The 27,416-nt window shown below is 41.7% G+C and overlaps 1 protein-coding gene across 3 annotated transcripts in view; it reads right to left on the bottom strand.

The window, feature by feature from the left end:
• nphp1 (nephronophthisis 1) overlaps positions 1-27,416 on the bottom strand; it is a 103,298-nt gene that overhangs the window by 55,922 nt on the left and 19,960 nt on the right. For all 3 annotated transcript variants that reach the window (XM_048530994.2, XM_048530995.2, XM_048530996.2), the window contains exons 7-9: positions 23,709-23,881; positions 8,806-8,854; positions 3,567-3,651 (exon numbers count right to left, since the gene is read on the bottom strand). In XM_048530994.2, the coding sequence (XP_048386951.2) occupies positions 3,567-3,651; positions 8,806-8,854; positions 23,709-23,881 (307 nt within the window). The remainder of the gene's footprint in view (positions 1-3,566; positions 3,652-8,805; positions 8,855-23,708; positions 23,882-27,416) is intronic.

The raw sequence follows: 27,416 nt of genomic DNA, 5'->3' as shown, positions 1-27,416 counted from the left end.
GCTCACAGAGATATTGATAGGTTAAGTAAGTGGGCGAAATGTTGACAAATGGAGTATAATGTGAGAAGGTGTGAAGCTTTTCATTTTGGAATGGAGAACAAAATAATGTTATTTCAACAGAGAGAAACTGCAAAAACCTACAACTCAAGAGGACTTGGAGGTACTTGTGCACAAAACATAGAAAGCTAGCATATAGGTGCCATGGGTGTTCAGGAAGACCAATGGAATGCTGGCCTTTGTCTCAAGAGAATTGAGAGTGGAAAAGAGGGAACCTCTTACTGTAACTGTACGAGGTGCTGGTGAGACCACATGTGGACTACTGAAGGCTTTGACACTGTCAATCAGAAAGCATTATAAAGCGTCCTTCTTCACTTTGGTGTACCTTGAAGTTTGTCACCATCCTTTGCCTCCTGCATGATGACATAGAAATGACAAATGGCTCCATCATTGATCCACTTCCCCTTCCACCACTGTCAAGTAGGTCTGTTCATCAGCCCAACACTGCTCTCAACCTACCTTACTGCAATGCTTCACCTCACTGCCAACAGGTTCCCCAGTGGAGTGGAACTAACTTACAGAACCAGCAGCAAATTATTCAAACTCCACTGCCTTCAAACCAAAACCAAAGTCACCACAACCAGTGTCATCAAGCTGCAGTAAGCAGATGACGCCTGCTTATGTGTAATCTCAGAGGATGACCATTATTAGCACCTTCATGGAGTCATGACAGCATAAGTCTCACCCTGAACGTCTGCAAGATGAGGGTCCTCCACCAACCTGGTCTGGTATGATGGAGCGAGCCCCTAGTCATCAAGGTCCATGGGAGGCCTTAGAGAATGTTGACCACTTCCAATACCACAGGAGTGTCCTTTTGGCCAAAGAAGCTATTGATGAAGTGATCCAGCACCACCTCCAATGTGCTAGTGCATCCTTTGGCCACCTAAGGAAAAGAATTTTTGAGGACAACAACATCAGATCTGACACCAAGATCCTGGTTTATTTAGCTCTGGCAGTTCCTGCCTTTTTATATAGCTCTGAGTTGTGGACTGCCTATACAGCAGATACCTCAAAGCACTGTAGTACCAGTGCCTACCAGTAGTACCAAGGCCGCCTGCTGTCATGACAGGGAATGGCTGAACCCCTCTGATAAGTAAACACAAGCCCTGATCTGTTATGACAGAAGTAGTGGTTCCTCTGTGATAATTACCCTGAAACATCCAGAGAAGCTCATCATTCCCCTCATAATCAATTAAAAGAATGGTTAAAAGAAAGAAAATCCCTGATCTTCTCTTAACACGTAAAAAGAAACAATTTATTTATTTAAGCTAACAAAGAACAATTAACAAAAGTGCTAACAAATGGACAATTCTCTCCTGGAAAATGAACTATTTCCTGACTGGACTAAATTATACTGGAATGCTGTTTAAATAAAGACAAGTCCCACTAATATAAACCAAATTAATAAGAAGCAATAAACTATAACTTAATCTATCCAAGTTCGTACAGCCTGTCTTCTGGAATATTCTATCACCTCCACTCTCTTCACAAACAGCTTTCTTCTGTTAATTCTGCTGTCAGGGATGTTTTATCTCCGTAATTTCTTCATTGAGGACTTTGAGCTAAAATATCGTGGTACTTTTCATTAATTAGATGGTTGCTCTCTGAGAGCTGAATGGTGCTAACTCTGGCAGGTGGCAGTTGTCTCTCTCCTTCAGATGGCAGTTGGTTCTCTCTGATTTTCCAAATGCCCTCATCTTATATACCCATAATGACATAATCAAATTCTTAAAATATGATTGGTTTCAGGTTGTCAACACCATCAGATTTAAAGTCAACTGGCTTTGAATCACTGAGTTTGGTTTTAAATTAATTGGCCACATTCAAACTCATTGATACAACATCAAAACAGACTGCTATTTTGCCTGCCACCTGTAAGGCTTTTTTGATACACATGGTTCACTTTTTGAGGCTTTCTGTACTGATAACTTCAGCAACAGCTCACAGACATACATTTTTAAAAATTTCTCTAAAGACAAAGCAGAAGTGTCTTCAAGGAACCACATATTTTAGCTGAGATAGTAGGAACTGCAGATGCTGGAGAATCTGAGATAACAAGGTGTAGAGCTGGAAATAACACAGCAGGCCAAACAGCATCAGAGGAGCAGGAGGGCTGACGTTTCGGGCCTAGACCATTCTTCAGAAAAATGAAGAAGGGTCTAGGCCCGAAACGTCAGCCGTCCTGCTCTCTGATGCTGCTTGGCCTGCTGTGTTCATCCAGCTCTACATCTTTATACATCAGGTATTTTAGCTTTCTGCCTTCCACTTCACAATTACTCTACCCAACTTTGTAACACTGCACAAGATCCTGTTAATTCACTGGAAAGAAGTCACACCAGACCAACATCCCCAGCATCAAGGCAGTGATCACCCTTGATCACTGGGCACATCATCCGCATGACTGACTTGAAACTCCCCGAGCAGGTGCTCTGCTCCAGCTTCAAAACGGCAGGCTAGTCCCAGGTGGACAGAGGAAGTGCTTCATGATACCTTTAAAGCCTCATTGATGAAGTGTGGCATTCCCACAGACACCCAAGAATCACTGGCCCAAGACCATCCAAAATGAAGCAGGGGTATCCAGGAAGGCGTTGAGCACCTAGAGACTTGTAGTCGGGTAAAAGCAGAAGCAAGGCTAAAACAGCGAAAGGAGCATTCTGCCACACCAATGCCCCACCCACCCATTCCTGTCACTACTTTCTGCTCCAAGTGCAATACAGTCTGTAAAAGCCACATCAGTTTGTACAGCCACCTACACACTCATCCTGAAAGTGTAAGAGAGTCATCGTCATCTGCAAAGGACCACCAAAGATGATGACGACTGTGAGGAGTTTTGGTCTTTTCACTTAAGGAAAGATATTATTTCACTGGATACAAAAGTTTACTACAATAATCCTTGGAATGGAGGGACTGTCTTATGAACAAAGACTGAACTGCTTGAGACTCTACGCATTGTAAATGTGAAGAACAAAAGGTGATCTCATTGAAATATATAGGATTCTTAACAGGTTTGACAAGATAAATGAAGAAAGGAGGTTTCACCTCATTGGGAGAGGCAATGGCCTGATGGTGTTACCACTAGATTATTAATCTAGGAACTCAGCTAATTTTCTGGACACCCAGGTTTGAATCCCATCTCAGCTCATGGTGGAATTTGAATTCAATTTTTAAAAAAGTCACTCCATTGAAGGGCAGCTTGGGATGGGCAATAAATGGTGGCCTGCCAGTGACACTCACATTGCATGAGTGTGACAAATTGACGAATTTGCCACCTCCTCTATTTTTTTTCTATCCCTGAGAAAAAGTGCATCACATAGATTCAACATCTTCTCCAACAGTACAGGATAGAGAACAGTACCATCCATCACAAAAATAAAATTACTGTTACAAACTGACACCTTTCTATTAATAACATTGAGCATTTTGTGTACTAATGTGGAGCCCACGTCCATGCATATAAGCACAACAATAAATTACAACCTGTTTATTGATTTTAAGCTAACTTATCATACCATTTGCTAAAAGCTGTGCAAGTGTTGATGCTCTGAATCCTTCTGGAATGTTTCCCATTGTCATTAGTCCTTCTGTGGCATTAATCTGTAGACAAAATAAAACAGTACAAATTAAAGTTGTTCTAGCAAATTAAAGTAGATCTTAAATAATTAAGATACCATAAAAAGCTGTTCTTCATTGAATAGCATTTGGTGATTGATATGATCACATTCACAAGAACATGAATATAAGCTCTGGCTGGTGTTAAACATTTTATCTGAAAACTGCAACTTCCAACATTACAACACTTGTCGAATACTATCACAACTACAATATGTCATTGTTAATGAAGTTAAAACATCTAAGGTACTTCTCAGAATCCCACCAATCACTAACCTAAATTAAGGGCTGAAGAGCATATAACTGAGTTAGTTGTTTACTTCAAATGATCAAATACAGGGAATTACTGATGTACGAATTTCTGACTTATGAACGCTCATACTTATGAATGCAAGCCCACATACGGGTTTAATTTTAAAGGCCTGGCATTCGAACATTTCCAGTGCTTACAAACTTCTTTGCATTGATATGCGTTGTGTTCCGACTTCCGACATACAATTCAACTTGTAAACTGACTCCACAACAGAGCCAGTTGGCAACCCAGGGACTGCCTGTAATTCAATTTTTAAACTCCAAGGCCGTGAAATCTGTTTGTATAGTATCACTTCAAGCTGTATTAACCAGATGTACCTACTGAGCAGAAGCGTAGCCCATGCTGAGGAACATGTTATCCACTGCATAAGCTCAAAAAGGTTGCAGGAGTGAGAAGAGAGTGATGGAAAGCATAAATTAGTAGAACTGGCCAACAAACGTGCAGGAAATATCATTTCCATTCACTCCTGAAGAAAAGCAAGTGTATTGGGATTGTTTCAAGGACCACTCAACCAGTTGCAGATTGAATGATTCTGACTTCCCCGTAAACAGACAACAGCTACAAGGGTTTGAAAAACTGCTGCTCTATAAGTTATATCTCACTACAATCACACCAAGTCATTTACCTCTGGGAATGTCGGCCACCAAGACAGCAGCCATGATTCTTCCATTCTGCAACAATCTGAAATAACCACTATCTTTACAGCTCCAAGATAATCAACACAGGATAGCTGCTCAGCGACAAGGGATACCCACTCCATGCGTGGCCCATGGACCCTTCAGCTGTCCCTTGCTGCAAGGTCAGAAGAACCATCTATCCTTATTTGAAATATTCTAATCAGATCGTCACTGCACACAGGCCTTTATCACTTACAGGTTTTTGAAATTTAAGAGAAGGAAAGCCAGAAGATTTTTAAAAATTCTTCATACTTGTTGCAGCATCACAAATATCTGGAGCAGAACCAGTGAAAAAGAACAACATAAATGGCATGCTCCTGTATAAATCATACTATGTAAACTACTGAGGTATTTCTGTCTTGCATTATTAGGTTTGACTGAGAGCCCAGACTCTCACGGAAAATTAAATGTTTAAAGCTAGAGCACAGGGCAAACTTTGCTTGATTTACAGCTATGTGAGATTATAACAAGTTATTTTCTGTAATTCTCTTTTGTTGATGGCTTTATTGGAATATACATTTATAGTTTCTGATGTTGATTCTCTGGTCTGGTTAATTAAAACTTTTTTTTGGTTGTAGGACAGCAGTTCCCTTTCAGGAAATCATATATCTGTTTTTTGAGAACAGCAAACCTTGTTTCAACTGGCACCTTATGGGCTGGCATTCTCGATAAACTGGCAAAAATTTTATACCCAAAATACTGGAAGTTCATTATATTATCAGGATTTCAGCTATGTCTGACTAGTCAGATGAGGCTGTGAGTGAGAAGGCTCTCTGCCGGTAAGTTTTATTTAAGGCAAATCTGCGTTATTATTTAAGTGATTTATGCTGTAAATAACATAGAATAGTAATGTGGATACTGCTGTATTAGAGTGTGTTTTTACATTCACTATGTGGACCTCTTAATCCACTAGATTATTTGATCAAATGGCACACTCCTGATCCCAATGGTGCTGATTAATCAAACATTTGCTATAATTTCAAACATGTCATTGCTACTACTGAATTACTGATTCTGGACAGAGTTTATACAAGTGAAGGACAATAAGACACCAGCAAGGGCATGTGAAGCCACGGTGGATGAGTGAGGGCCATAGGTTAGGATGGATTACTCAGGGCATGAGATTTTATGTGTTGGCAATGGCAATATTGAGCTGGTATGGGAGCTCACAGGGGCCACGGAGATTTCTGGAGAAATTTCTGAAGAAGGGTCTAGGCCCGAAACATCAGCTTTCCTGCTCAGCCTGCTGTGTTCATTCAGCCATACACCTTGTTATCCCTGATCCACTTTGATAGAATTAGTGGCTCCCCTGTAATAATTATCCCCAAAACTCCCAGAGAAGCTCATCTTTCCTCTCATAATCTATTAAAAGAATTAACAAACTGACAATTCCCCCGACACTATTAACTACTTCCTAACTGGTCTAAATTCTACTGGAATGCTGTTCAAATAAAAACAAATCCTGCTAATATAAACCCAATCAATAAAAAGCAATAAACTATAACTTAATCTCGCCAAGTTCACACAGCCTATCTTCTGGAATATTTTGTCATCTCCGCTCTCTTCACAAAGAGTTTTCTTCCGTTAATTCTGCTGTCAGGAATGTTTTATCTCTATAATTTCTTCAATGAGGACTTCGAGATAAAACACCGCGGTACTTTTGATTAATTAGATGGGCTTTCTCTGAGAGCTGAATGATGCTAAGTCTGGCAGGTAGCAGTTGGCTCTCTCCAACTTTCTAAATGCCTTCATCTTATATACCCATAATGACATAATCTTATAATATGATTGGTTTCAGGATGTTAATACTGTCATAACTAAATTCAATTGGCTTTGGTTTTAAATTAATTGGCCACATTCAAACTCATTGTCACAACATCAAAACAAGACCGCTGTTTTGCCTGCCATGTGTAAGGTTTTTTTTGATACTCTTGTTTCACTTGTGAGGGTCTCTGCATTGGCATCTTTAGCTGCTGCTCACAGACATACATTGTTTTAAAACATTTCTAAATACAGACAAAGCACAAATCTCTTAAAGGAACCACACGCTTTAGCTTCCTGCCTTCAAAATCATAATTACTCTACCCAACTTCATAACAAGAGGTGCAGGTAAGACTTTTTGAAGTTAGCTATCAAAAGCTTCCAGAATCCCCCAGACTTTAATTCACAACATGTAGATTGCCTGTCATGAGTAAGTTGGACTGATTCCACAAAATTTGCAGGAGCACTAGCCAGATCAAGATCCTTAGCTGATGCCAACAAAAATTGGAGCAGCAGGACAGTAGACAGGAATCGTAGAATTGGAAATCGCCACTAATTTTAAATGGTTCCGGATCCTTACAACAGTGCAAAAATCTGACCCTATATTTGAGCGAAGATCATAAGGATAATTTTGATGGCAAAGTCCTGTTTGGCAGAATGCATGTCACAGGTTCATCCTAAAGCATTTGCAGCATTTTTCCAACCTAAGCCCAGGGTAAGCCTCAAGATTAGCACTTACAAATCAGGTACTTCTGAGAAATAGTGGCTCAAATAAACTATAATTAACTAATTTGTTTTCTTTTATAATAGTTTCTCCTCTTGCCATCCTCCTGGCCTTCATTCTGTAGATGACAGAATTTGAAATGTATAACAAGGCGCAGAGCTGGATGAACACAGCAGGCCAAGCAGCATCAGAGGAGCAGGAAAGCTGACGTTTCGGCCTGGATCCTTCTTCAGAAAATTTTCTGAAGAAGCCTCTAGGCCCGAAAAGTCAGCTTTCCTGCTCCTCTGGTGCTGCTTGGCCTGCTGTGTTCATCCAGCTCTGCACCTTGTTATCTCAGATACTCCAGCTTCTGCAGTTCCTACTATCTTTTGAACTGTATAAGTAGCTTCAGTTTTCCTCTGGCTCCCTCTACTGTGTTCAATTTCCATACCAACAATTTAATTAAGCCAAGAATAGCTCTTGAAATAGTGATGCATTCAGGTTCATACCCAGCAGAAAGACTACCAGACACTAAAATGGAATTTTACTACATTCTACGAAAAAAGGACGTGAAGGAACAAACAAGAATAAGCTCTCAGTAACAACCGAGGCACCAAGAATCAGTTTTTCAACAAAATAATTGTTTAGACTAATCCCATTTCCTTCTCTTCCTACTTTTATATTTTTCTTTGCCATCTAAATATCTTTGAAAGGATAGCTCCATTTCAATCACCACTTGATCACATTTTTTCTGTTCTAATAATCCTCTTGTATGAATAAATTTCCACAACTTTGTGACTTTTTATTCTAGTGTTAGCAACCTCAATTTCTAAGCTCTTCATGATTAATTCCCAATGTTAACTCAGTCAGATTACCAACTAGAAGAGGAAGGTTGGCATTCCTGATTTTAATCCCACCACTATTTATGCCATGCCTCCAGTTGTCTTGGCTCTAAGCGCTGTAATTCTCCCTCAAAGCTCTCTGCCTTCAGATATCAAGTCAAATGACCAAAAGTTTTGTCAAAAAGTAATAAACAGCATCTAAAAGGAGTAAAGCAAGGTAGAGAAGTGAAGTGTAGGGACAGAATTCCAGTGTTTTGTGCCAAAAAGTTAAAATCACAGTCACCAAAGACAGAATAACTATAATTGGGAATGCACAGAGGCCAGATGTCTTGGGTTGTTTGCGGTTATGGAGGAGATTACAATGATAGGGAGGGTTAAGTCTATTGAGGACTTTGATCGTTTACTGGCATCAGTTTAGGGCATATGAAAGCCATCAATGAGTTTCAATTTTGGAAATATGAAAATGTACCGGGGCATACTATTCAATGCAGTAAGAAAAGCAGAAGTAGGCTGTGTTAAAAACTGCTACTTGGCAACAGTTCAATGCATTAAATGTAAATCCAATCTACTTCACTGGGTTTCCAGCAAAACAATGCCATCCTATTTGTCAAATGCTCTTCATATTCAAATCAACAACAATGACAAGTATAAATGATTCTCAAACAGCAATGAGTTGATGCCTATAATAGTTTATCAGGTGAATTGTGGACTAGATACAGGCAGGACGTTCATCCAAAAGTAAAAAGAAACTTAAGTGTAAAAGAACCCAAACTACTTTTGTGTACAACCTACTCATCTATTAAGAAGATAAATTAGAAATAATTAATCTTAAAATATGCTTACCTCTGAAACAATTTTTTTGACAGCAATCCTGTGTAATTGTGATTTTCCACTGGAAATGAATAATGAGAATTCAGTGAATATCTATATCAAGGCAAATTATATAAACTTGATTTATTTTAACTGACAAAAGAACTCGAGAGATGATGAGGAGAGTACTTCTTTATACATTGAATTATGATCTGGAATTTTTGCCCAAGAGATGAAGGAACCAGATGTATTCAAAGTTTAAACGGGAGTTGGGTATACAGTTCAAAATAAAACATTTGCAAGGAAAAGTGCAGTGGAGCACCAGTAACAGGATATTGTCAAAACACAAATCAGTAATGTGGTATGTGAGATATATGATATTTAGCCTGTACATCCCAAAGACTGGCAGATCACAACACACAGCAGATTCCTTTGGATATGAACATGAATTAACATATATGAATATAAACAGCATGTTAACTACTGGCCAGCCAGTGACACCCACATACTATGAATGAATTTTTTAATAATTCCATTTATATCCTTCTGTAACCTAACATCTTCCACATCATAGTCATCCACTTAGCCAATGTGTATTTCATCCATAAATTTACATATCATGCCTCCCACATTATCATCGAAATCATTTATGAAACATGCAAACAGTAAGAGAACCAGCACTGATCCCTGTGATGGACCACTTCACACTGGGCTTCAGGCACACAAACAACATTCTGCTACTACCACCCTCTATGTCCTATCACTAAGCCAATTTTGAATCTATCTTGCCAAGTTACTCTGGGTCCCATGAGCTTCTTCTTTATCAGTTTCTCGTGTGGGATCTTGGCAAAGGCCTTGCTGAAATCCATGTAAACTACACCAACTGCCCTACCCTTATCCAGACACTTGGTCACCTCCTCGAAAAATTCCACCAGGTTTGTGAGGTATCACCTCCCTCTGACAAAGCTGTGCTGACCATCCCTGATCAAACCTCAAAATAGAGATTAATTTTCTCCTTCACTATTTTCTTCAAAAGTTTCCCTACCACTGTTGTTAGACTCACTAGTCTGTAGTTCTGTGACCCATCTCTACCACTTTTCTTATAAAGTTGAACCACAATTACTGTCTTCCAGTCCTCTAGGCCCTAGTGAGTTGACTACATTTCTGCTCCCCAGTTGCCCACTAACTGTTTGGGGGCCTATAATACACTCCTAACAGTGTGATCACTCCCATTTTATTCCTAGGTTCTACCCACAAAGCCTCATTTGACAAGCTTTCCAAGAAATTATGCAACACCCTCTCCAGTTTAGCACCTTCCCTTGTCCTGCCTGAAGATCCTCTATCCCAGAATGTTAGGTTGCCAGCCTTGTCTCTCTCCAAGAGGAAGGATGAGGGTAGCGCAGTAGATGTTCTCTATACGGACTTTAGCAAGGCCTTTGACAAGGTTCCACATGACCTCAAGGTAGGTCACTTGAGATTCAGGGAGAGCTGGCTAATTGGATTCAAAATTGGTTCTATGGTAGGAAGCAGAGGGTGATGGTTGAATGTTGTTTCTTAGACTGGAGGGCTCTGACTAGTGGAGTGCCTCAGGGGTCGGTGCTGGGGCCTTTGTTATTTATATAAATAATCCGAATGTGAACATACAAGGCATGATTAGTAAGTTTGTGAATGATGGAAGATTAGGAGATAATGTTGATAGCGAAGGCGGTTATCAAAAATTACAGATAGATCTTGATCAGATGGGGAAGTGGACTGAGGAGTGGCAAATGCAATTCAATACAGATGCGTGAGGTGCTGCACTTTAGAAAGTGAAACCAAGGCAGGACTTATACAGTAAATGTGAAGGTCCTCAGGCGTATTGTGAAATAGAGGGACCCAGGAGTACATAGTTCGCTGAATGTTCGTTTATTGAGTGTAGGAGTTCCAATATAACAGTTCTATCAGTCATTGCTGAGGCTGCACTTGGAGCACTGCCTATGGTTTTGGTCACCCTGTTATAGGAAAGGCATAGTTAAACTACAAAGTGTGTAAAGAAGATTTACAAGGATCGGGGAGGCGATGGCCTAGTGGCATTATCACTGGACTGTTACTCCAGACACCTAAACAACATTCTGGAGACCCAGGTTCTAATCTTGCCATGGCCGATAGAATGGAATTTGAATTCAATAAATATCTGGAATTATGAATCTAATAATGACTGTGAATCTGTTGTCAGTTATCGGGAAAAACCCATCTGGTTCACTAATACCCTTGTAGGAAGAAAACTGCCATCCTTACTTGGTCTTGCCTTCATGTGACTCCAGACCCACAGCAATGTGTTGACTCTTAACTGCCCTCTGGGCAATTGGGGATGGGCATTAAATACTGCCTAATCAGTGACACCCTCATCCCATGAATGAATAAAGTTGTAGGAGAAGTTGGCCAGAATAGGACTTTATTTCTTGGAACGTAGGAAAATGAGGGGTGACCTTATGGAGGTGTACAAAATCATGAGGAGCATAGATAAGATGAATGCATATAGTCTTTTTCCCAGAGATGAGAAATTGAAAACTAGAGAGCGTAGGTTTAAGATGAGAGAGGATAGATTTAAGAAGAATCTGAGGGCAACTTCTTCAGGCAGAGAGTGGCGTGTATATGGAATGGATGCCAGAAAAAGTGGTTGAGGCAGGTACAATAGCAACATTTAAAAAAACATCAGGTTAGGTACATGGATGGCGAGGGTTTTGAGAGATATGGACGAAATACAGGCAATTGGAACTGAGTGGGCACCATGGACTTTTATTTAAACCAATCACGGGGTGAGGGCATTGCTGGCTAGGCAGCATTTATTGCTCGTCCCTAATTGAGTTCTAAGTCAATCACATTGCTGTGGGTCTGGAGTCACATGTAGGCCAGACGAGGTAAGGATGGCAGTTTCCTTCCCTAAAGGACATTAGTGAATCAGATGGGTTTTTCCAAAAATTGACAATAGGTTCACAGTCATCGTTAGCTTTTTGATTCCCGATATTTATTGAATTCAAATTCCACCATCTGCCATGGCAGGTTTCGAACCTGGGTCTCCAAAATGTTGCCTGGGTTGCTGGATTGACAGTCCAGCGATAATACCACGAGGCCATTGTCTCCCCAGTTTGGGCCAAAGGGCCCATTTCCATGCTGAGTTACTCTATGACTCTATGCCTCTCTCTGTGGTGGCTAAAACTGCAGTTCCACATATCAAACCATGCCTTTAGCTCGCTGTTTTACCTTTGATACTCCTGGAATTAAAGCAGAAGCCGCCCAGTCTCGCCATACTCCTTTGAAACACCACATGGCTGAACTCATCCTATATGAACTAAGACACTGTATCTCCTGCTCCAGCTAAACTAGTCTGAACTCCTAATAACAGCGCTAGCAATCCGCAAAGATGTTAGTCCTATTCTACTTCAGATACAGACCATCCCAATTGAGGAAGTCCCAACCTTCCGCAGAAATGGCCCCAGTGATCCCATAGTCTAAAACTCTCCCAACTGCATTAACTCTTGACCCATGCATCCATCTGCTTTGTTCTCTTATTTCTCTACTCACTAGCACGTGGCACGGGGAACAATCCTGAGATTACAACATTTGAGGTCCTGCTTCTTAACATACTGCCTAGCTCCCTGAACTCTTAATGCAAGACACCATCCCTCATTCTACCTTGTATCATTGGTACCAACGTGTATCACAACTTCTGTCCTATCACCCTCCCACTTCAGGATGCCCTGCAACCATTCACTACCACTCATGACCCTGGTAACAGGGGGGCAACACATCATTCTGGAGTTTTGTCTTCAGCGAAAGAAATGCCTGACTGTTCCCTAACTAATGAATCCAAATATCACTAGCATTCCTCCTTTCTTCTTACTCCCCTCCTATATAGTCAGACTTCTTGTACAGCCAGAAGCCTAGCTCAGACTGTACTCCCTCCTCAGCTTCCAGAATAGAAAACCAATCTGAGAGTGGAACCACAGGGGCCCACTGCACTACCTGCCTGCTTTTCCATGACTACCTGGTGGTCACACATTCCTTTCTTTCTCTGAATGTACTATTCACCTATCTCTCAGCATGGCAACTGTGGCAGAGTTGCCAGCTGCCACTCTGCCTCTGAAATGCAAAATTCAAGTTTGAGTAGCTGGAAGCACTTCCTGCACACGTGGTCATCCGGGATGCCGGTAGGGTCTGTGGCTCCCCACATGTGACAAGACTCACATTCCATTAGGGTGCCCTCGCCTGCCATGACGTAAACTTCCTTAGTCTTCTTTAAACTTCTTTTGTCTTCCTGATTAACCTACTTCTAAATAATTTTACACTTTTTTTTAATATAGTTGCAAGTTGAGCGCAAGATGAAAAACTTCAACAAATGAATGTTCAGGATCTGTCCTATTTTAACAAAAATTTAGACAGCTCACGCACTGACAAAATAGTTGACTGGTATTCATCAGTGTTGGATAATTTATATGCAGCAGTAAACAGAGTGGGAAATAAATCACACAATGGTTTAAAATGGTCCGTGGTGGAAATAAGACGGAAGACATATTTAACTCTTTATAAATGTGAAGTGATGCACTTAGGTAGGACAAACAAAGCAAGGGAATACATGATGAATGGTAAGACCCTGGGAAACACCGAGGATCAGAGGGACCTTGGTGTGCATGTCCACTGGTCCCTTAAGATATCAGGACAGGTGGACAACATGGTTAAGAAGGCATAAAGGATCTTTGCCTCTATTAGTTGAGGCATAAAGTTTAAGAGCAGGTTGGTCGTAATGCTAGTTTCACGGTCACTGAATCCATCTTTCAATGCCAGATTTTTAAGAGTTAATTGAACTTCAATTCCAACAGCTGCCACTGTGCAATTTGAATCTATGTCCCAGAGTACTGGCTTCAGTCTCTGAATTATATGCCTAATGACATTACCACAATCAGAGTATTCCACCTGTCATGCGTCCATTGGTTAAACTACTCCTACATTTTTAATCAGCGTCATTATGAATGTTAGTACTGAAATGATCAGATATCTACAACAACAAATGCATAGAACCCGCACACAAGCAATGTAAAAGAGACTTTGGAAGAATAGATTAGAAGAATGACAATCTGCTTCTGCCCAAAAATATTGCAATTGTATAGATTTTTAAGAAATCAGATTCTGCCCTTAACCTTCAGATGTGGAGATCCCCTAACAAGTAAAATAGAGAGGTCATGGAGACTTCAGAAGACAATACACCCACAATGAACTTTTCCAAGTGACAGCAAAAAATGAGCATCCTTTTGTCCTTCTTCTGCCAATTATGGAGTGTCCTTCAGATCGGTGGCATGTTCAAGTGGTCAGTCATACTTTCCACTCCCCAATTAGAATGGAACCCCAATTATCACAACAGAGGCAATAGTCAAGCAATCTGTATTTACCCTGACAGTTTAACTCCAGACACATCTATTTGCAATGCTACTTTACATTAACCAAATACCCAGGAGATTCAGTTATACAGTCATTGAGCTGTACAGCATGGAAACAGATGCTTCGGTCTAACACATCTATGCCACCTGATATCTTAAATTAAGCTAGTCCCATATGCCAGCATATGGCCTATATCCCTCTAAATCTTCCTACTCATTTACCCATCCAGATGCCTTATAAATCTTGTAATTCAATCAGCCTCCACCACTTCCTCTGGCAACTCATTCCATAAACGTACCACCTTCTGCATGAAGAAGTTGCCCCTTAGCTCCCTTTTAAATAATTCCCTTCTCACTTAAACCTATTCCCTCAAGTCTTGGACTCCACTACTCTGGAGGAAAGGCCTTGGCTATTTACCCTATCTAAGCTCCTCGTGACACACTACTATAAGGTCACCCTTCAGCCTCTGATGCTCCAGGGAAAAGAGTCCCTGGCTATTCAGCCTCTCCCCATAGGTCAAACCCTCCACCCCTAGCAACATCCTTGTAGATCTTTTTTGAACCGTTTCAAGTTTTGCAACATCCTTCTTATGGTAGGAAGACAAGAATTGAACACAGTATTCTGGCCTAACCAATATCCTGCACAGCTGCTACATGACATTCCAACAGCACCTCACATTTATATAAATTTAACTCCATTGTGCCATTATTCGGCCTACCTGCCCATTTGATCAAAGTCCCATTGTACTCTGAAGTAACTTTCTTGGCTGCCTACTACACCACCAATTTGGATGTCATCTGCAAACTTACTAACCATATCTCCTATGCTCACATCCAAATCATTTATATAAATGACAAAACACACCAATCCTAATGGTACACCACTGGTCACAGGCCTCAAGTCTGTAAAGCAACTATCCATCACTATGTCCTTGCTCCTATCTTCAAGCCAGTTCTGTATCCAAATGGCTAGTTCTCCTTGTATTTCATGTGATCTAACCTTGCAGGGTTAGTCTACTGTGAGGAACCTTGTCAAACACCTTAATGAAGTCCATATAGGTCACGGCCACTGCTCTGCCCCCATCAATCCTCTTTGATACTTCTTCAAAAAACTTAATTAAGTTAGTGAGACATGCTTTCCCACACACAAAGCCTAACTTGACTATCCCTAATCAGTACTTGCCTTTCCAAATACATGTAAATCCTGTGCCTCAGGATCCCTTCCAACAACTTGCCCACCATGATGTCACGCTCACTAGTCTGTTGTTCCCTGGTTTTTCATTACCACATTTCTGAAATAGTGGCACCACATTAGCCAACCTCCAGTCTTCCAGCACCTCACCTGTGACTATCGATGATACAAATATCTCAGCAAGGAGCCCAGCAGTCACTTCCCTACCTTCCCACAGAATTCTAGCATTCACCCAATCAAGTCCCAGGGGTTTAACCAACTTTGTGCGTTTTAACACATCCAGCACCTCCTCCTGTATAATTTGGACACTTTCAAGGTGTCACTATTTGCTTCCCCAAGTTCTCTAGCTTCCATATCCTTCTCCACAGTGAACACTGATGCAAAACATTCATTTAGTTTCTCCCCCATTTACTGCACTTCTACACATAGGTGGCCTTGCTGATCTTTCAGACACCCTATTCTCTCCCTAGTTATGCTACTGTCCCTCACATATTTGTAGAATCCCTTTGGATTCTCCTTTACCCTATTTTCCAAAGCTATCTCATGCCCTGTTCCTGCCCTCCTGATTTCCCTGAAGCATACTCCTTCTGCCTTTATACTCTTCTAGCGATTCATTCAATCCCTGCTATCTAGATCTGATTTTGCCGTTATTGGTCAGTGCATTGAGTAGAGGAGTTAGGAGGTCATCTTGTAGCTGTGCAGGACATTGGGGCACTTTTGGAATACTGCGTTCAATTAGTATTGAACTAATTGAATAGTTCCCTGCTATGTGAAGCTTGAAAGGGTTCAGAAAAGATTTACAAGGATGTTGCCAGGGTTGAAGAGTTTGAGCTTTAGGGAGAGGCTGAATAGGCTAGGGCTACTTTCCCTGGAACATCTTATAGAAGTTTATAAAATCGTGAGTGGCATAGATGCATGAATAGCGAAGGCTTTTTTCTCCAGGGTGAGGGAGATCATAGGTTTAAGGTACAGGGGAAAGATTTCTAAGGAACCTAACGGGGAACTTTTTCACACAGAGGATGGTATGTGTATGGAATGAGCTGGCAGAGGAAGTGGTGGAGGCTGATACAATTAAAACATTTGAAAAGCATCTGGATGGATGTATGAATAGCAAGGGTTTAAGAGGAATAATGGCCTAATGCTGGCAAATGGGACTTGATTATTTTAGGATATCTGGTCGGCATGGATGTGTTAAACCAAAGAGTCTGTTGCCAAGCTGTGCAGCTCTATGACTCTGTATGCTTCCTCCCTTCTCTTGACCAAAACCTCAATGTCCCTCGCCACCCAGCATTCCCTATACCTACCAGTCTTGCCCTTCAGCCTTAACAGGAACATACTGTCTCTAGACTCTCATAATCTCATTTTTGAAGGCTTCCCGCCTCCCAACAATCCCTTTACCTGCAAATATCTGTCCCCAGTCAACTTCTGAAAGTTCTTGCCTAATAACATCAAAACTGGTCTTCCTCCAACTTAGAACTTTAACTTTTAGATCCGGTCTATCCTTTTCCATCACTATTTTGAAACTAATACAATTATACAGTTTACTGGCTCCAGCCACCTCCTCTCTACCATGAATATGCAATCCCTTTACACATCCATTCCCCATCGGAGGGTCTTAGGGCTCTCCGCTTCATCCTGGAGCAAAGACCTGAACAATCCCCACCCACCACCACCATCCTCCACTTGGCTGAGCTTGTCCTCACCCTCAACAAATTCTCTTTCAACCTGTCTCATTTTCTTCAAGTAACAGGGGTTGCCATGGGTACACGCATGGTCCCTAGTTATGCCTGTCTCTTCATGGGGTATGTGGAATATTCCTTGTTCCAGTACTATTCCGGCCCCCACCCACAACTCTTTCTCTGATACATTAACGATAACATCGGTGCTGCTTCCCTCTCTCGTCTAGAATTGGAAAACTTCACCAATTTCACCTCCAATTTCCACCCTGCCTTCACTTTCACCTGGTCTATTTCTGACACCTCCCTTCCTTTCCTTGACATTTCTGTTTCCATTTCTGGGGATAGACTGGCCACTAATATCCATTAGGAACCCACCGACTCCCACAGCTATCTGGACTATACATCCTCACACCCCACTTCCTGTAAAGACTCCATCCCATTTTCTCAGTTCCTCCGTCTCCGTCGCATATGTTCAGGTGAGGCCAACTTCGACAAGGGAGCCTCTGGAATGTCCATATTCTTCCTCAACCAAGGATTCCCCAGCTCTGCTGTCAATAGGGCCGTCAATCGGGTCCAACCCATCTCCCGCACTTCTGCCCTCACCCCTTCTTTTCCCTCCCACAACAGCAATAGGGTTCCCCTTATCCTCACCTACCATCCCACCAGCATCCACATCCAGAAGATCATCAGACGCCATTTCCGCCACCTCCAAAAAGATGCCAACACCAGACACACATTCGCCTTCCCTCTCTTATCGGCCTTCTGCAGGGACCGTTCCCTCTAGGACATCCTAGTCCACACTTCCTTCACCCCAACACCTCCCCACAGCCCTACGCACCTTCCCCTGTAAACGCTGAAGGTGCAACACCTGCCCACTTATGTCCTCCCTCCCCACTATCCAAGGGCTGAAACATACCTTCCAGGTGAAGCAACACTTCACCTGCACTTCCAAGAATCTAGTCTACTGTATTCACTGCAATGTGGTCTCCTCTACATTGGGGAAATGAAACATAGACTTGGCAACCGCTTCGCAGAACATCTACGTTCTGCTCGCAAAAAAGGCCTGAACTACCTGTTGCTTGCCACTTCAATGCACACCCTGCTCTCCGGCCAACATCTCTGTCTCTGGCTTGCTACAGTGTTCCAGTGGAGCCCAACACAAGCTGGAGGAACAACACCTCATTTTCTGCTTGGGGACCCTACAGCCCTCTGGACTCAATATTAAGTTCAATAATTTTAGGGCCTAAATTCTCCCACATCCCAGCCCCCCATCCCACACACCACCAGGCCTTGTTACCACATAGCCTGCCACGACTCACCCACTGTTGTTAGTCACTAACAGTCCCCATTAACAACTATTCACCCTCCAAGCCTGATCGTTAGCAATTCCTTTGTCTGTCCAACAGTCTTTCTCTCACTTTGGGCTCTATCTAATCGCTTACTCCCTACCCCACCCACCTCCCTATTTTTTGCATATAACGTATGATTTTCCCAGCCACCATCAGTTCTGAGGAAGGGTCACAAGACTGAAACGTTAACTCTGTTTTCTCCTCCACAGATGCTGCCAGACCTGCTGAGCTTTTCCAGCAACTTTGTTTTTGTTCCTGATTTACAGCATCCACAGTTCTTTCGGTTTTTTTTCTTGAATGTTGTAATTGTACCAGCCTCTACCAGCTTATTTCATACATGCACCACACTCTGCATGGTAAAAAGTTGCCCCTTAGGTCCCTTTTAAATCTTTCACTTCTCATCTTAAACCTATGCCCTCTAGTTTTTGACTCCCCCACTCCAGAGAAGACACCTCGTCTATTTATCCTATCCATGGCCCTCATGATTTATTAAACCTCTAAGGTCTCCCCTCACCTGATTAGTAAGTTTGTCGATGACACAAAAGGTTGGTGGAATTGCGGAAAGTGATGAAGACTGTTAAAGGATACAGCTGGGCAGAGAGATGGCAGATGGAGTGTAACCTGGAAAAATATGAGGTAATGCATTTTGGAAGGTCTAATACAGATGGAAAATATACATTTGAAATATCTTCACTTCCTTTTCCAATGGGGTGGCATGGTGGCACCGTGGTTAGCACTGCTGCCTCACAGCAGCTCAATACCTGGGTTCAATTTCACCCTTGGGCAACTGGCTGTGTGGAGTTTGCATTCTTTCAGCGTCTGCGTGAGTTTCCTCTGGGTGCTCCAGTTTCCTCCCACAGTCCAAAGATGTGCAGGTTAGGTGGACTGGCCATGCTAAATTCCCTGTCGTGTCGAGGCTTGTGTAGATTAGGAGAGATATAGGGGGATGGGTCTGGATGGGATGCTCTGACAGTCAGCGGACATGTTTGGTCAAAGGGCCTGTTCCGACACTGTAGGGATTCTATTCTATGATTTAGTAAGTGGCAGAGCCCTTAAAAGTACTGATAGGCAGAGGGATCTGGGTGTCTAGGTACATTGGTCACTGAAAGTGGCAATGCAGGTGGAAAAAGTAGTCAACAACGCATATGGCATGCTTGCCTTCATCGGCCAGGGCAGTGAGTTTAAAAACTGGCAGGTAATGTTGCAGCTTTATAGAACCTTAGTTAGTCCACATTTGGGATACTGTGTTCAATTCTGGTTGTGTCACTACCATAAGGATGTGGTGGCTTTGGACAGGATATAGAAAAGATTTACCAAGATGTTGCCTGGTATGGTGGGCATTACGTATGAGGAGAGGCTGGAGAAACTTGGGTTGTTCTCACTGGAACGATGGAGGTTGAGGGACAACCCAATAGAGGTCTACAAGATTATGAAGGGCATGGGCAGTCAAACTTTTTCTCAGGGTGGAAGAGTCAATTACCAGGGGCCATGGGGTTAAGGTGCAAGGGGCAAGGTCTAAAGGTCAAGTACATAGTCGGTGGTGAATGCCTGGAACTCGCTGCCAGGGGACGTAGAGGAAGCAGATGCTATAGTGATTTTTAAAAGATGTCTTGACGCATGTGAATAGGATGAAGCTAGAGGGATACAGTCCACAGAAGGGTAGGGGGTTTTAGTTGTCGGCAGCATTTCAGTGCAGGCTTGGAGGGTCAAAGGGCCTGTTCCTGCACTGTAATTTTCTTCATTCTTTGTCACCCCTCGCCATCCGACACGCCAGGGAAAATAGCTCCAGCCTCTTCAGTATCTCTCTATGGCTCAAACTCGCCAACTCTGGCAACATCCTTGTAAATCTTTTCAGAACCTTTTCAAGTTTTACAATATCCTTCCTATAACAGGGTGAACAGAATTGCAAGCAGTATTCCAAAAGTGGCCTAACCAATGTCCTGTACAGCCACAACTTGACCTCCCAACTTCTATACTCATTGCACTGTCCAATGAAGGCAAGCATTCCAAAGGCCTCCTTCACTCTCCTTTATACCTGTGACTGCACTTTCAACAAACTACGTACCTGCAATCCAAGGTCTTTCTTCAGCAACACTCACCAGGATCGTATGATTAAGTGTGTAAGTCCTGCACTGATTTACCTTTCCAAAATGCAGCACCTCATATTTATCTAAATCAAACCCCACCTGCTACTCCTTGGCCCACTGGCCCATCAGATCAAGGTCCTGTTGTACTGAGGTAACCTTGTTCATTGTCCACTACACCACCAATTTTGGTGTCATCTGCAAACTTACTAACCAAACCTCCCATCCAAATCACTGACATAAATGATGAAAAGCAGTGGACCCAGCATGGATCCTTGTAGCACACCACTGGTCACAGGCCTCAAGTCAGAAAAGCAACCCTCCTCCACCACCCTCTGCTTGCTACCTTCGAGCCAGCTCTGTATCCACATAGCTACTTCTTATTGTATTCCATGTGATCTAACCTTGCTAATCAGTCTACCATGAGGAACCTTTATCAAACACCTTACTGAAGTCCATATAGATCACATACACTGCTCTGCCCTCATCAATCCTCCTTGTTACTTCATCCTTCTTATACAGGTCACTTCTACTCCAGAAGAGATTCCAATGATCCAAAAATATGACTACTTTTCACCTACACTAGCTCCTCAGCCACGCATTCATCAGTTTTATCCTCTTATTCCTGCTCTCATTTGCTCATGGCACCGTGAGTAATCCAGATGTTATTACTCTCAAGGACCTTCTTTTTAAATTCTTGCCTAACTTCCTATATTCTGTCCTCAGAATATCATCCCTTTCTCTTCCTAGGTCATTAGTTCCGATACATACAATGATTTCTTGCTGGCCCCACTCTCCTTTGAGAATATTCTGCACCCTCAGATATCCTTGGTCCTGACACCAGGGAGGAAACACACCATCTGATGTTTCATTGTTGGGTGCAGAAACGCCTGTCTGTGCCTCTGACTAGAGAGACCTCTATGACAATTGATCGCTTGCAACCTGATGTACCCCTCACTGCAGTACAGCCAGTCTCAGTACCAGACAGTTGGCAGTCGATGCTACATTCCCATGAGATTTCATCACCCCCATCACATTTTCTAGAACAGCACACTTATTTAAAGATGGCGAAAACCTAAAGGAGACTCCTGCATTACCTGCCACCCCTCCTACCTTTCTTGGAGGTAACCCATCTACCAAACTGTAACCGTAGTTTTTCCTCCCTTCCTGAAACTCCCATCCATCACACCCCTGACTCCTGTAAAATTACTCATTGCCTCTAACTACCGCTCCAACTGATCCATGCAGTCTGATATGATTCGCAACCAAACATAGTTCCTGCAGACATAATCATCAGTAACATTGAAATTCTCCATAACTTGCTGCATCCGACAAGATTACTAAATGCCATCAGTGCACCTTAACAATCTACAGACCCAGAATATAGCACAGTCTTACTGCTCTAAAAAGACAGAGCCAGGATTAGCACCTGTATTTTATATTTTTAAAGTTTAATCAAGAGACAGATTTCAATAAAGCAAATTTTTTTTTAAAAACCCACTATTCTATTGTAGATTTACAAAAAATTGTAAGATTACACTTTGAAAAATAAGCCATTTTTCTGCACCCACCTGCTGTGAGCACCCCACTCAGGTTTCTCCAACTGTGAATTTCACTGTTTGTTTATTTTTCTTGGAATGAAATCCCATGTTCAGAGATACTTGAAACTAAACAGCAGAGGCAATCAGCAGGGAAGGTTCACTGCTGGGTCACACAACTGTGCAGGTTTCCTTCCCAGTTTATTCACCTGCCATATGGCATTTGCTTCGTCTCTTTCTCATTTTATAAAAAAGTGCTGCTGCTCCAATTATTTTTCCGCCAAAGTTCTAAAACAATGCAACAGCTTATAAAACTATAATTACTGCTGTGAAAATTCAAAATGAAAACCCCTCAGAAAAGGAGAAGTTCCACCAATTTTTTTATCAGTACAATTTGTAGCTATATCTCAGAATCATTTATACTAAAAGAATAATTTACTGAACAAGATGAATGAGATGAGAACTTAATGGAAACAAATATCCATTGGAAACTGCAAAATTCCACAGAAGTTAACATTATACACTGCTGGATCATAGGACTGTGAAACTTAGGAAATCCATCTTGCTAGTCTCAAACATCAATGCCCTTCAAATGTCCAGCACCTAAAATATTTATCCAATTTTCAAATCATATTTCCACATTATCTGCTTTGCTGGGCACCTCAGCCCACAGGTTTACTGAAATAACCGCACAAAAGCCAGTAGCCTGTTACTAAGTCAACCAATGCCAACCAGCTTGGTGTCAGTCCCCTAAATGAGGAGATTCTAAATCTTCTGGCTATATTGGTCAGCCAGGTATTGCTTGATTGGCTCAGGTTAACAGCCCCAATCAAAGATCTCATAGTCTACAAGATCCAGCTGGTTCCAATCACTACATTTACCCTCCTTGAAAATTAGCTTGATCTGAACTCTTTAGCTTAAATCCATTTTCCATGGTTTAAAACTTGTGGCAATGTTGAAGAAACTGTCAGGAGTCAACTATTTACTTCCTTACATTTCAGAAATACTTTTATCTGCTCTAAAATATATGGCGTACTTTCAAAGAACTCTGTTCAGAAACAGAAGATCCTTGCGCAGCTATAATTGGGGACATTATGACTTAACATGAGCTTTATCCCTAACCTTAACCACTCACCAGTTGAAATCAACGCAAGTTAGCCTGACAAAATGAAAATAAATCTCTTTTCTCCTGCAACTAGTCATCTCTCATGACATCGGTTTTGGCAAATTTTCACCGTTACAATTGGGTTTGAACGAACAGAATAAAATTGGCTACATCTAAGCACAAATTAGTACTAAATTGAATGGTCCATCACTGAAGCTAAAAAGCTGCACAATGTGGAAAATCAAATAAAATCACAAAGAAGAGTCGGAGGCTGAGTTAAGGCAGTGTTCAGAGATCAAACTGATGGTGTGAATCTTCTATATCTTTTCTTTTCCCAGAACTGATCTCGCTCAACTTGATGATTCATTTAAACTTTGGGAAAATAGTTAGATGGAATCATTTTTAATGCAATATCAAAAAACAGCAATTACCTGATTCTTGGTTTCCAAGACTAGGCTGCTTCTCAAATTTCTCAAGTAGTTATCTTCATTTCTAGGGATTTTCTATTGTATATTATGATGGCTGTACTAATTTATACACCTGTTTAAAAATAATCTAGCATTGTAATGAAATACCTGGGTGCTTCAAATACTTGTTTAACATGTTGTGGCTTGTTTCCCAACTCTTCTTCATTTTCTTCATCATCATCATCGTCTTCTTCTTCATCATCATCATCATCATCATCATCATCTTCATCACTACTCTCGACTGCGACACTTGGTGATGTCTTACGACTCTGTTTGTGCACCTACAGGAATAGGGAAATTAAAAGTGATATTAAGATTTTTCACATGATACATGACTAAAACAAATTTAAAAGAGTAAGTACAAATTGATTTTACACACAGAAAATTAATACAACTATCACAAATATGCTTACGCATATAACCAATAACACGTGCTAGTGAAACCAAAAATGATAGCATTGATTCACTAACGTCTGATTTTCATAGCAAAACAATATATTCTAACAGGGAATTATTAAAAAAAAAGTCTTGCTAAAACTATAAAAGGCACTAGTCAGGCAATAGTTAGCAAAGGAAAGATATACCGGATAGTGAGGCAGTTCAGAGAACGTCCACTAGGTTGACCTCGAGAATCGCTGGATTTTCATATAAGTAGGTTGGGCCTGTACATATCAGATTTTACAAGAATGTGAGGTGACCTTTCTTAACATGCAAGATTTTTACAAGTCTTGACAGGGTAGATGTGGAGAGGGTGTTTCATCTTGTGAGACAGCCTTGGACAGAAGATATAATCTCAAAATAAGGGGTCACTAATTTAAAATAGAGATGAGGAGCAATTCCTTCTCCAAGGATAGTAAACCTCTGGAATTTTTCACTGCAGGGGACTGGGGAGGCTGAGTCATTAAGTACTTACAGGCCTGAGGTAGGTGGAGTTTCAATCAGTAAAGTGATATGGGAAAGGGCAGATAAATGGAAGTGAAGATTATATCAACCATAATTTCATTGAATGGCAGAGCAGACACAATGGGCTGAATGACCTAGTTATGCTCCTCCTTACGGTCTTATAGGTTCTCTAGTAAATATTTCAGGGCTTTTACAGGTGAATTTCAGATATGAAATCACTGTTAATGAGTCCCCATCAAATTTCCAACATTCCTCTACAGCTGCGATTCCTGGGTGACATATTGTGCATAGCTGAGACAGCTTGAATAATACCATCAGTGGCACATACACACAACCTTCTACATCACCTGTATCCACTGCCAGCAAGGAACAGCAATCTAAAGATAGAGGTGGCTATTCCCTTGTGGCAATGGCACTGGACAGGTCACACCAGCCTCACAGCACCACAGACCCGGGTTCGATTCCACCCTCACGCCACTGTCAGTATGCAGTCCGCACATTCTCCCCGTGTCTGCATGGGACTGTGGTGGGTGCTCCAGTTTCCTCCCACAGTCCAAAGATGTACAGGTTAGCCATGCTAAATTTTCCCATAGTGTCCAGGGATGTGTAGGTAGGGTGTCTTAGCCATGGGAATGTAGGGTTACAGTGTAGGGGAATGGGTCTGGGTGAGATGCTTTTTGGAGGGTCGTTGTGGGCTTGTTGGGCTGAAAGGCCTGTTTCCATATTGGAGGGATTCTATGACTGCAAACATTTGTTGTTCAAAGTGTATGGTCTACTCCCAGATTGTAACAGGTTAAAGTTCACAGCACAGCTAACAAAAATGTTGAATAGTGAATTTGACTTCAACAGGAAGGAAAAGTGCACTGGACTGAGATCCCCAATTCACCAAGAGTAGAAGGTGTGAAGCAAAAGCTCAAAAAATCAATCATGAACTGACCAAAAGACTAAGTGTCAATGCAGAATGTGAACTTTGGATTTATTTTTAAATGCTGTTATTAGCCATTTACAGTCCCTTTTACTACCTCCTCTGCCTTTCACTGACCACCTATAGCCTTTTCCTCCTTTCTTTTCTGCTGTTCTCTCTCACTGTCTGTCACCCTCTCTGTCTTCCTTACTCCAGGACACCCAGATGAATTCCAAGGAATTGCCAAGAGAGAAATATATGCAATTTAACTTCATAAAATGTTAAAGTTAATCGGGGGAAGGTTTTTGAGTGCTGAATTTAAATTTCTCTAGAGTTATAATAACAACCACAGCAGGAATGGGGTTTGAGGGAAGGGAGAAATGTTGTTTAACACTGTGTCCAGATTCAAAGCTGTCCTACTACATACAGCCCGAGAAGAGGATCCAGATTAAAAATGAATTCCCCAAAATTAAGTTTCAGAAACAGCTAATCAGCCAGTAGGATTGAAAGATACACATTGTGCTGGGTTGTCTTAACTTGCAGCAAACTTAGAGTCACCTTACACTCCCAGCAAGGTAGTCTTACAATGCAGCAGGGAGTGGTAATGATGTGGATTGCAGTTCAGAGAAACTCAAAGTTCAGGTACTGGGAGAAAAGTACCTTCAAAACATCTTCTGAACATCAATACTGCAATATTTGACATGTTTGTACTTTAACTTGAACGATGCCTTTTGATAACTGGCAGTGGTGGAAGTGGGGCCTTTAAATGGGGCCTGCTTTTCATCATTGATATAAATGATTTAGATGTGAAAATAGAAGGTATGGTTAGAAAGTCCGCAGATGATACCAAAATTGGTGGTGTAGTGGATAGCGTAGAAATACAATGGGATCTTGATCAGATGGGCCAGTAGGCTGAGGAGTGGCAGGAGGAGTTTAATTTAGAGAAATGAGAGGTGTTGCATTTTGGAAACACTAATCAAGGCAGGATTTATACACTTAATGGTAAAGTTCTGGGGAGTGTTGCCGAACAGAGAGGCCTTGGAGTGCAGGTTCATAGTTCCTTGAAATTGAAGTCGCAGGTAAATGGGATAATGAAGAAGGCATTTGGTGTGCTTGCCTTTATCAGACAGTGCATTGAGTATAGGAGTTAGGAGGTCATGTTGTGGCTACATAGGACATTGGTTAGGCCACAATTGGAAAACTGTGTACAGTTCTGGTCTTTCTGCTAATAGGAAGGATGTTGTGAAACTTGAAAGGGTTCAGAAAAGATTTACAAAGATGTTGCCAGGGTTGGAGGGTTTGAGTTATAGAGAGAGGCTAAATACTATGGAGAGTCAGTGGTTGAGAGGTGACGTTATGAAGGTTTATAAAATCATGAAGGTCATGGATAGGGTAAATATAAAAGGTCTTTTCCCCAGGGTGGAGGAGTCCATAACTAGACGGCATAGGTTTAAGGTGAGAGGGGAAAGATTTAAAAGGGACCTAAGTGGCAGCTTTTTCACGCAGAGGATAGCATGTGTATGGAATGAGTTGTAAGAGGAAGTGGTGGAGGCTGGTAGAATTACAACTTTTAAAAGGCATCTGGATGGGTATTATGAATTGGGAGGATTTAGAGGGATATGGGCCAAATACTGGCAAATGGGACTAGATTTATTTAGGATATCTGGTCAGCACGGAAGAGTTGGACGGGAGAGTCTATTTCCATGTTGTATGTCCCTATGACGCTAAATGAGAATTAATAAGAAAGGAGGCAGGAAAGCTGTCTGTGAATGTTCCTGTCCAGGACGTAGTGGCACCTCACTCTCCGCACCCTCTCGCTTGACTGGTATTAAATTCAACTTTTTTCAATAGCAGCTATACAGTCCTTACAGAGGTTGACACACAGGATCTACTGGCTGAAATTATATTTAGATAGGCTCTATCATAACTTATATAATTTCCTATTTGGACTTTCCATAAGTTGTTTACTGCAAAGCTCCAAATTGTCACCATTCATGACACCATCTTGG

This window comes from Stegostoma tigrinum, chromosome 4 (assembly GCF_030684315.1).
Source record: "Stegostoma tigrinum isolate sSteTig4 chromosome 4, sSteTig4.hap1, whole genome shotgun sequence".
In the NCBI taxonomy this organism is placed as follows: Eukaryota; Metazoa; Chordata; class Chondrichthyes; order Orectolobiformes; family Stegostomatidae; genus Stegostoma; species Stegostoma tigrinum.
The sequence above is the reverse complement of the archived record's forward strand: the minus strand, read 5'-3'. Positions and strand labels throughout refer to the sequence as shown.